Source organism: Dermochelys coriacea, chromosome 1 (genome assembly GCF_009764565.3).
Source record: "Dermochelys coriacea isolate rDerCor1 chromosome 1, rDerCor1.pri.v4, whole genome shotgun sequence".
In the NCBI taxonomy this organism is placed as follows: Eukaryota; Metazoa; Chordata; order Testudines; family Dermochelyidae; genus Dermochelys; species Dermochelys coriacea.
In genome coordinates, this window is record NC_050068.2 from 163,700,920 (window position 1) to 163,711,899 (window position 10,980).

Genomic DNA, 10,980 nt, shown 5'->3' on the forward strand with positions numbered 1-10,980 from the left:
GGAGCAGGGGAACCCTGGGTACAGGCAAGGGAGCCAAGGGCTGAGTGTTCTTAGGGCCAGGTGCTGGGCGTTGTACCACGTGCAAGTTACACTCCCCGTTCTTACTTTGTGAGAGGAGGCAACTCATTTGCTGAAGATCTGCTGTCCCCTGGGATGCTGTGTCTCTGGGGCACCTGCCCTCCGTGCCCAGCCAGCCCCCAGCTCTTGCACAGAGCTGTCCCCAGCCTCCCTGTCCCCCGTACTCACAGTCTGAGGTTGGCTCCAGGTGCCCATATCGCAGGTTCCCGCCCACATACATACATAATCTGAGGCTGGTTCCCAACACCCAGACTTCAGGTTGCCTCCCACTCATGCTCATAGTGAGAGGATCTATCTTACAGCACCCAGACCACAGGCTCCCTGCCTCTTCCAGCTGCACAACCTGGTGAGTTTGCATGTTTTCCTGTTTGCCTCTCAGCCTTTGTACAGATCAAGAGAAGAGCAAGCAGCTGGGCAGATGTGCTTGCTCAGGACTTTTTTTTGCAGGGCCCCCATAGGAACTAGGAGCAAATTTTCCCCTGCTCTGACCCCAGTGAAGTTGGGGACGAATTTGGCCCTAGATGTCTCCAGAGCTCACTCGTTTCTGCTTCTGTTTTTCTCAGCAGTAGCTGGAATCCTGAGTCTTGACTGTATTTTGCTAAGACAGGCTGGCACTGCAAAATAAAGTTCAGTGCAAAGGGGCTGGAGTGAGAGTGGGGGAAATAATAATGCTCACAGGAGCCACAGTTCACATACGCCTCCCACAAAGCAATTTGTGGAGGTGAATAAAAAGGAAGAAGGTCTTTAACTTGATGTTGTTATTGTTTATTTGTATGGAGCCAGGGGTCAGCCTGGCACTTTGCAGTCCATGTGTTGCACATCAGCCCAGCGTAGCTAGATCTGGAGGGACAAACACTGTGCACATGATTTTAGGCTGTCATAACGTATGTGTGAAGTGGGAGTTGAATTTCTATCTTGTAATCATATGAACATAATATTTTGTAAAGGAAAAAGCCAACTAGCCTAGCTCTTCTGTATCTGTGTGGCTGAAGAAAACAGTCTGATTCCACAGGAGTGGAAGCATAAACCTACCTAAAGCTATGTCTACATTACACACCACTTCTGGTCGTGTGTAGTTTACAGGTAGCTATGTAGTTTATGTGAAAGGCACACCATGGTGTGCAGCTACACGAGTCAGTGACAGGCTCTGGCATAGGGAGGCAGTGGGGAAAAGGCATCAACTGCTCCCCATTCTCAGAGCCTTTCACTGCAGCAAGGAAAGGCTCAGCCTTTTCCCCGCTGTCTATTCCCCTGCCAGAGCCTTTCCCCCCGCTGGAGTTGTTCCCTGCATCAGGGAGGGGATTCAGCAGTGGGGAGCTAGCAGCCTTTCCCTGTGGTCCCCCCCATAGCCAGAGCCTTTCCCTGTAGAGGGGAGAGGGTCCATCAATGGGCAGCAGAGCAACTCTACATTGTTAAAAATAGCAATGTAGACGGGAGGTGAGTAGAGAACATGTAGGGTATGTACCCCAGCTACATGCTCACACCCTTCAGGATGTCTTTACTCCACTGGCTTAATCCGTGTTTTACCGTCTACACTGCTATTTATGCCTCTGCTGAGGGCTGAATGTGTGTGTACACCGCACACTGCTGAAAGAACCCTGCTGTGTAGATGTGCCCTCTCTATCTTGGCTGTTTCTCTTGTGCCCAACACCATGATATGTAAACACATATCTAACTACGCCCAGCATTTGTTCATAGTAAACTTTACCTGTTTCTGTTCTGTCTCTGGTGGGATCTTGGCACTCTGGATGCCAGATTGTTGCATACATTTCTAAAAGCCATATGAAAAAAATGGGGGCTCAGTTGTGGAACATCCACTCTCCAGAAACCTGCTCACCCTAGCATTCTCTCTGAGTGAACGGCCAGGAAAGAGAACCACTTTCACTCTGATGTAATTGGTTACAATTATGTATAACGGATGAGGACAGTACTGTGGCAAGACATTTTATGGGCGTGATTATGGACAAAGGGCAGTGCTAACGTCTATATGTTGGATTGGCACACAGGTTTTCAGCCCCCAACCACTCCATGAAAAGATTACGACAGTGCTGTATTTTCAGAAGACAAATACTTCTGTAGAGAGTTCCAGGGCAGGCTTCTATGGCTGACGGTCCTACGGCAGGAAAGATATGGGCAGATCCTCAGCTGGTGTAAATCATCCTCGTTCCATTGACTTGAAGGGATTCGCATCAATTTACACCCAGTTGAGGATCAGGCATTTGTGTCTACAGTCATCTGTGTCTACATTACACACACTATGAAAATCTTTCTAACCTCAGCACGCACAGGAAAGCACAGGGAGCCTTAAAAAAATGTTGGCCCCAATCCTGCCCACTTTATGGCCAATTTCAATAGCCCCGGGACATCACAGGTGCAAGATCAGGTCCTTTTATGACCATTATAATAGGCTCACTCTCCTTGAGTGACAACCCTAAAAGGGAATTGGGCCACACAGAATTTTTCAGCATTTGTTCCTTGGAATGCATGCTTTCTGATCAGGCATGAGCCTGCCAGAATCACCTACCCAGATGAGACATTTAGACTATACACTGCAAAGGAATACTGACATGTTGAAATGAACCCTTCAAGTTGTGTGGTATACATTGTACTTGTGTGTATCTCACATAGCTGTAACTATGCTTTTAGGGATGAATTAGGGTTCGACTGTCTTTCATTTCTCAGCACAGCCACTTCATAGTCACACATGCTTATATTTGGTAATGAACTGACGGATAGAAATCAGAGACAATTTATTATGGTACTGTTGTACTTGAACTTTCATTTGAAAGGCCTGGAACCAGGTGTGTTCATGGGCAGTCTTCAAACCAGCATTCAGCAGCCTCCTGTCATGGAGGTGGGAACCCTGAGACACACATGGACAATTCATCTGGATCTCCATCAAGTTGCAGAGTGTGCTGAGCTCCATGTGTTTGTGGGTAATGGCTTTTCATCTGGTTCGTCTAACGCCCATATTCTGCAATTGCATGGCTACAGGAGATTGTTTGTGATCACTCCACTGAAAAGCAATATACTTTTAAACAAAGGGATCCTGGTGGTTTGAAAGCTTTATTTACCAACTTTCTGGCTTGCTACATGAACTGTTCAAGCACTAGTTTGAAAGGCAGAGAACCGCCTCTGATATTTTCCTTCCCATATATCTGTCATTTTCCACTTCAGGCTAATTTCTCTTTGGTAATAGGCCCCCAAAGGATGAAGATACAAATCAAGAACAAAGTGGCCATTGGATGCTTATTTAGCAATTTTAGTTTTCTGGAGAATTTTCTCCACCATTAATATACCTCTCCCATCTCCTCCCATTCTTGCTTCACAGGTGACAGGGCTCTTGTCTAGGCCAGAGAGAATTAATTGGGTGATAATTAGGTAGTACATGCAGATAAAGAGATTGTTGGAGGGCAGTAGGGAGAACTGAGCAGTGTGAATATAGTTCAGTGTACATTTGAATAAGGAAAGGGGATACTGACTGTCTAAAGCCTTGTCCACAAGGGTGTTTTGTACCAGTGCAAGTCACAGTTTGCACCAGTGCAGCACACTGGTTTAAAAAATCCTAGTGTAGAAAAGCCTTCAATTTAAATCATCCCCAACAATATCTGCAGACAAATAGAGAAAGGAAACATTGGGCCAAACCCTCAGCTGATGTAAGTCAGATGGAGCTACGCTGATTTATAGAAGCTGAGGCTCTGGTTCCTTCTGTTTTAAATAGTGCTACATTTACAAATAAATATTTTAAAACACACTGAAACTGATGGAACTCTGCCCTCAAACTCTCCTGCTTTTCTCACCGACAGAAGTGCTGTATGAGCTTCCTGCAAGGCCTGCTCTATGACACCTCTTGTCAGAATGACAGCTAGCAGGTGCTTGGGTGCTAGTTTATTTGTGTTTAATTGAAGTGAGGTTGAAATGTTTGAAAGGTATTGGAGATGTAGCTGATTGCACACATGAGGAAATCAAGTCAACAAAGTGGCAGCTAGGGATATTTTTGTACCTACATCAAGCAGCAATTGAGGGAATGAAATTTAGCTCTTGATTCAAAGAGAAAGTTCAGAGAGAATCCCTCATTTCCTTACACAGTAAGGCCAGGATTTGGAGAAAAAGTGACAAGACGCCCATATTGGGAATAAACAGAGCATGAAAGAATAGAAGTTCAATTTCAGCCTTGGTGCAACTCCACAGTAGTCACTAGAGTTATTGCCACATACAAGGGTTGATTCTTGTGTGAGGACCACCAAGGAATTGAAACTGTAGGCCTAATTCACCACTGCATTACACCAGTTTTACACTGGTGCAACTTGACTGGTTTCAGTGGAGTTACACGAGTGCTAAACAGGAGTGATGCAGTAGTGAATTAGGCCTTGTATTCTTATGTCTCAATATAGTATCACCCTCTGACCCTTCTTAACGGTCTTTCTATCTGAATCCAAAATCCCGCTGGCATTTTAGAACCAATAATAAATGACTTAAACACCAATAATAAATGACTTAAAGGGTTTCCTAAACTCCTCATTTATCTCTTACCCACCCAGAATGGAAGTAGTCCATCAAATTTATCTTTGACAATTATACTTGCACAGCTATCTTTGAACTGTCCATTATGCCCATCCATTGTAGATCAGTGGAGCAGGAGTAAGTGTACACAATGTCCAAATGTAATATGCAGTAGTTCACACACACCTCACACAATTTTTAAAAATTCACACACATGTTCTACAAATCCATCACTATGTTTACTTTGAAAGTTCAGTTATCTTGGAAGCATTGTCATGTGTAGGAGGAAAATTAGCTGAGGGCTCCCAACCCATTTAAGTTAACGGATCAGTCCTTAAAGGTTGCTCATGTATGTTAATATTTTACATTAGCAAATAGTTAAATAGCTCTCCAGAATGAATGGTCAGCTGGGAGATTCAAGGAAATTATTTCTTGTTTTGTTTTTTAATTAATTTGATTGGGTGGCACTTTCCATTTTACAGTGTTCAGAATGCTGATGCACTTCCCACCCAGTTTGTAGAAATAATTATCTCCAAGAAAGGCTTCAATTTCCTTTTTTCTTTTCTTTTTTGCTTTTAAAGAATCTGTCCACAGCTGTGAAATGTGAATGTATTTTAGCCTGCTGAGCTCAAGTTACCAAGACGTAATTTTCTGTAAGTAAATTTGACCTGTCAGAATCCTTTGTCTAAAGCAATAATTTGGATCTGGGTATTATTTTGTAAGGGAGATTTTTCCATCTTGTGGGCAGAAAATTTGGACCCTCGTCAAACAAAGGGTAAACTCAGTTTCTCTGTGTTGTAAAAGGTAATCAGAGGGCTCCTATGCTGTAGAAAGATACTGTTGCTACGTGAAATTTGATGGTAAGCATTTTGTTTCAGTTCACATCTCAACTGAACCATACTTTCAAATTTCAGAAGCAACCTGAACCACCCAGCAACCCAAACGGCCAATTTTTGTCTGATTTCAGTTTTGAAATCATCAAATTTCCTGTGGTTTGATCGAAACCATTAATCTTTCCTAGAAAATGTGAGGTGCAGGAGTTCCTGGGGCTGCTTTCTCCAAAATGTTTACAAACTTGAGTTGAGTGTCAAGTACCCAATGAATTCAAACCCAGGGGAAATGTTGCACTGTTTGGGGTTTCATAGCAAAAGGTTCACACAATTCTAGTGCTGAAACCAACATACTGTTCTTGTGTTAGTGTTTCGTTTCATTCACTTTCATAGCATTATATTTCAGGTAAATGAATGCGGTTTTTATAAAGGACAAAGAATCATAGGATCCATTTCTTTTTTTTCATTTCCAGGGCACCATAGCATCTCTGTTTACAGACGTCATATAGAGAGCTGGGTAAATAACAGATTTTTCTGTTTGCTGGCAATTAAAAAAATGGTTTTGGTCAATTTGAAAAGAAATGTTTTGAAATTTTTCATGAATCAAAAAGTTGAAACAATCATTTTGAATCAAACAACCTGTTTTCAAATGTTTTCTTTCAGTGTTGACCATTTTTTGTTTTGGATTGTTTCCTTTTTAAGTTAAAGGAAAATGCGGGGGTGGAGGGTAGAAGTCATTTCAAATAAAAACATCATAACTTGTGTTGGGGTTTTTTTGGATCAAAAAAATAAAAAATTGGGTTTTCTTTTCAGGCAAAAGAATTTGACAAAATTGACATGAATTTGCAAAGGTTCTGGTGTCACTGAATCTGCAGTTTTCACCAAAAAAACCCCAACCTTTCACACAACAAATATGCCCAGCATTAGTCATAAACTATTTGGAAACAGAAAATTTAAACCAGCCTCACAAGATAGCACATAGTTGAGTGCCATTACTCCTAAATTGAGTGTTTGGAGTGAAAATCACTCCCGTGCAGAGGGCCAGCACAAGATCTATGCATCACGCAAGTCCTACTTAAGCCCTCAAAATAAAGTTCAAGTAGCATGTAAGACCTGCATAAACCTTGTGCTGGCCTTCTGCCCAGGAGCAAATTTTACCCTTGATGTAAGTGAATAAAATACAGTACATGGTTAAAAAAACCTCATTTAAATCAGAAGAGCCTGTGTAAATGAACCACTCTGTTTTCATATCATTAAAACTGTATAAAGAACTGACAGCTCCTATCTTATTACAAGATTACTGTCAGTGAAGTCACCTTGAACTACAATACCTGCTATTCAAAAAGTCTAAGGGCATAATACGATCGGGAATGTTTGTTTTAATTTATTACAAAAGCTAAATTATGCATTGTACTAAGATTAAAGTGACATGTCAGTTATATTGTCTGGTTAGGGAGACTTGGGTATTGCAATCCTGGTACATTGTTCTTATCCACTGAAAGGATTTACTGCACAGGATGTCTGGTGTTGAGACTCTAAAGGGGAAATTGATCATTAAGCTTCTTGTGTAAAACTCTCAATCAAAATAGAATTGATTACCAAAAATCTTTGATTCCGGGTGCCAAAGTGATTTGATTGCACTCTATATGGCAGTATTCCTGATTTGCAGGTATGCCACCAGAGGTCAGCTTAACCATCCAGCAAAATTCACAGCTGCATGGTGGCTTTCTTTGAGAAGGGCTCTGTGAATCAGTTACAGGAGGAAAGGAGTACTTGTGGCCCCTTAGAGACTAACATATTTATTTGAGCATAAGCTTTCGTGAGCTACAGCTCACTTCATCGGATGCATTTAGTGGAAAATACAGGAGGGTGGTAGGTTTTTGTTTTATTGGAGGTAGGGAAGCACTTTTCATCACCAACCCCTAGGAGCTCCTGCTCTGGAGGCTGCTGCCTCTTCTGTCACCTACTGTTTCCACAGTGGGGAAACAGACAGAGAGTGCAGTAGTAATTTATTTAGGATGTTTGTACTTACATAATAAACATTACTATAAATTTACACATGAAGGGACAGGTCCTCAGCTAATGGAAATTGAAATTAAATACATCTTCACTGAATTTAATAGATTTATGCCAATTTACACCAGCCGATGATATGGTTTGAAATATTTTGTTTCTAAGTTCAGCATTCTCCCATGAAATAGTTTTCTTCTCTAAGAAAGGAAGACAGACAGAATATTTATAAATTGTACAGAATTATTGCCACATTGGGTTTTAAAAGTGTACTTGGTTTTTATGCTTTTCTAGAAATCACCACTTCAGAAAGGAAAGAGTGACGGAAGAAGATGGCAACGCTGTCTAATGATACGGCACTGAATTCACTCCTCTCCAAATTATTACAAGAATATGTAGACCAGACAAATAACTCTGCATCTTCTCAGGCTGGAAAACCCAGTGACAATCTGGAAATCATCTATGTGCTCTTGTTGCTTGGTTTCTTTGGCTTTTTCACATTTGGAACAATGCTTAGCAACATCCGCTCCAAAAAGCTTGAGCACTCAAATGACCCATACAATGTGTACATTGAAACAGATATTTGGCATAAGTTGGATGAGGCAAATTTTCACGCAAGAATTGTGGGAAGTTATAAATCGTGCTGTGTGTTTGAGAACCAGCTTGCTGTGGAGCAACCTATTAATCAGATTCCTCAGGTGAAGTCTTCATAGAGAAATGGGAGAAAAGATGGTCTGTTAACCTTACAGGTATAGAGCCAGGTCTTCACCTGGTACAAATGGAAATTGCTGGTGGCCCACATGGTGCAAAATAATTTTGCATGTAGAACACAAAATCTCTTTTTGCAAAGCATCTACCATGATGTGGTAGCACTGCATTTTATACACTCCTTGTTCCATGAAATTGAACAATTGTGCTGCAAAGCTTTCAACCTTGAATATCAGGTTGCAGTAATCTCTAAGATCAAGAACAGTAGGAGCCAGATCCTCAGCTCATGTAAATCAGCATAACTGCATTGTCCTCACCAATGAGGCTAGTTTAAAAAGTGTTTTATACTTTGAGACTGCATCCCATATTCTTACAATGATCAAAATTTACAACCTGCTGGTAGCATTTGTAGTAATCTGCATGACTAAAACAGGAATTCATCTAGCACACACTAGAAATGTTAACAATCAAGTAGCATCTAGGCAATTCCACCCTTTCAAAATATGGAAAAAGCTGATCAATAGAGCTGGTTAAAATTTGTCATTCAAAAAATGTTTGAAGGAAAAACAATCTTGTTACTAAATGAGAAATTTTGTGGAAGATTTTTGTTTCTGTCCAAGTTTTTGATGAAAATCTGAGAAAAAAATTGGTTTCCAGTTTTGCATGTAAAAAAAACCAGAAAACTGTTCTGTGAAAAATGTAAATACAATTTTCCAACTGACTCTACAGATTAGCCCCGCTCTATATTTTCTCCCTCCTCATGAAGAAAGATTAGGCACTAGAGATGAAATTCACCCAACTGCACAAGGTGAACACAATGTCTGTGCATCACTTACATTCCGCTAACATACTATTTTGATGGGATTTAAATGGCGCTTAGATCTTGTGCTGCCAGTGCACAGGGTGAATTTCATGCTATGTGATGAGTTTGTGTAGCAAATCTCTGATATTTAGCACCAATTCAGCAATGCACTTACAAACGTGCTTAACTTCACGCTTGTGAGTAGTTCCATAGAATGCTCCAAAATGACAGTTTTACATTCAGCAAATGTCCTTTATTACACAGTGGCCAAAGCGCAGCCCAGCTGATGGCAAGAAGATTTTTCTACCTGTCCAGTGCCATTTGTTTGGTTCTGAGTCAAGCTGAAAGCATCAGCTGAACTCAGCAACTTTGGGAAGGGGAAAACCTAAAATAAACAGCAGCATTACCTGTCTCTGCAAAAACAGGGGAATATGCCTTCCTCAGGCAACACATGCTCAAAAACAGGGATCCCGGCACCTCACCTCTGTGCCTGATCTCAAAGGAGCATGGTCTGAGCAAAAATGCCATTTCAGCTGCACATCGCATGTACAGTGTCTGGTTCAAAATTTCTTATAATTAACTTGAGGTGGGAAGACACTCCTCTCTGGGTCGGGGTAATGCATGTGGAGAGCCACTTCAGCTGCAGAGACAAGTAGGCAGAGGGCTGGAAAGATAAGTGGAGCACCCAGGATGTGCCATGCCACATACTTGGAAGACATATTGCTGTAATTCACTGACTGTTCTCTTTCTAAGCTTAGGTACTCCTTAAAGCACGACATTGTCATAAGAAATCATCATACTATTAAAAATATTGCTTGTGCTATTAATGTTCGTGCTTATTGTGCTACCAACAATAGCTGAAAATAATTGGTGGAGATTGTCAGAGCAGTTTAGGGGATTTAGACAAGTACCTTCCATTAATCTGAGTGGAAGGTATATGTTTTATGTGCCCTAGGCTGCTTTGAGAATCTCAGTCATTGTTATTATCTGATTCCCTTTTTCTAGAACAAAACAATGTAACCAAACGCCCTCCGACTTTGGGGAGAAGAACCTTCCTGGCTTGGAACTTTTCTTCTTAGTGCAATTTATGCTGTTTGTTTATTTTTTTGCATTTCCCTCAAATGAAAACAGGCTAAGCAGTTTTGCTTTCTAGTTCTCCTGCAGTAGGTCTGTGCTGTACAGCTTAGAGTGAAACGTTGCCGGGAAATGTTTAAATCTGAACAAAAATGAGTTTAATTCAACTAAAACATTTTGACAAACACTATTCATGTTTGCTTTTGTTGAAAGTCTGGTAAACAAACAACTCCCCCCACCTAAGTTTTGGCCCTAAACTACATGACAGTGTCCTTGTTAAAAAGAATGTACATTACTTGCAATATAATTATTAGTGGTGAAGGTGACTGACTTTTTTAGTTATTATATAACTTCTATGTTGTTTTAAACCTATAATTTTTTTTATTTATAAAAGGGGGGAAAACAATTTTATAGTAATTATTTCCTCTATAGAGGAGCTATTAATTGGCTTTTCAATGGTGGTGTAAAAGTACACCATAAACTTTGAATGTTAACTTTTATTCTTATAATTTTTTTCCAGTTTGTTTTGTGAAAATCATTTTCCTTTTTACAAAATCAATAAAACGTATAATTACAAAAATCTGGTGTAGCCTCAGATATCATTCCTCATAAGATCATAGGGCTGGAAGGAACCTCGAGAGATCATCTAGTCCACTCCCCTGCACTCATGGCAGCACTAAGTATTATCTAGACCATCCTTGACGGTGTTTGTTCAACCTGCTCTTAAAAATCCCCAGTGATGGAGATTCCACCAGCTCCCTGGGCAATTTATTCCAGGGCTTAACCACCCTGACAGATGGGAAGTTTTTCCTAATGTCCAACCTAAACCGCCCTTGCTGCAATTTATGCCCATTGCTTATTGTCCTATCCTCAGAGGTTAAGGAGAATAATTGTTCTCCCTCCTCCTTGTAACAACCTTTTATGTACTTGATAACTGTTATCAGGTCCCCCTTCTGTCTGCTCTTCTCCAGATTA

The 10,980-nt window shown here is 40.9% G+C and overlaps 1 protein-coding gene across 1 annotated transcript; it reads left to right on the forward strand.

Moving 5' to 3' along the window:
* The first annotated feature begins 5,012 nt into the window (after positions 1-5,012).
* On the forward strand, positions 5,013-10,574 carry KCNE1 (potassium voltage-gated channel subfamily E regulatory subunit 1). The gene is made up of 2 exons (XM_038371452.2): positions 5,013-5,234; positions 7,716-10,574. The coding sequence occupies exon 2, from the start codon at positions 7,754-7,756 to the stop codon at positions 8,132-8,134; it is 381 nt and encodes a 126-aa protein (XP_038227380.1). The 5' UTR covers positions 5,013-5,234; positions 7,716-7,753; the 3' UTR covers positions 8,135-10,574.
* Positions 10,575-10,980: the final 406 nt, after the last annotated feature.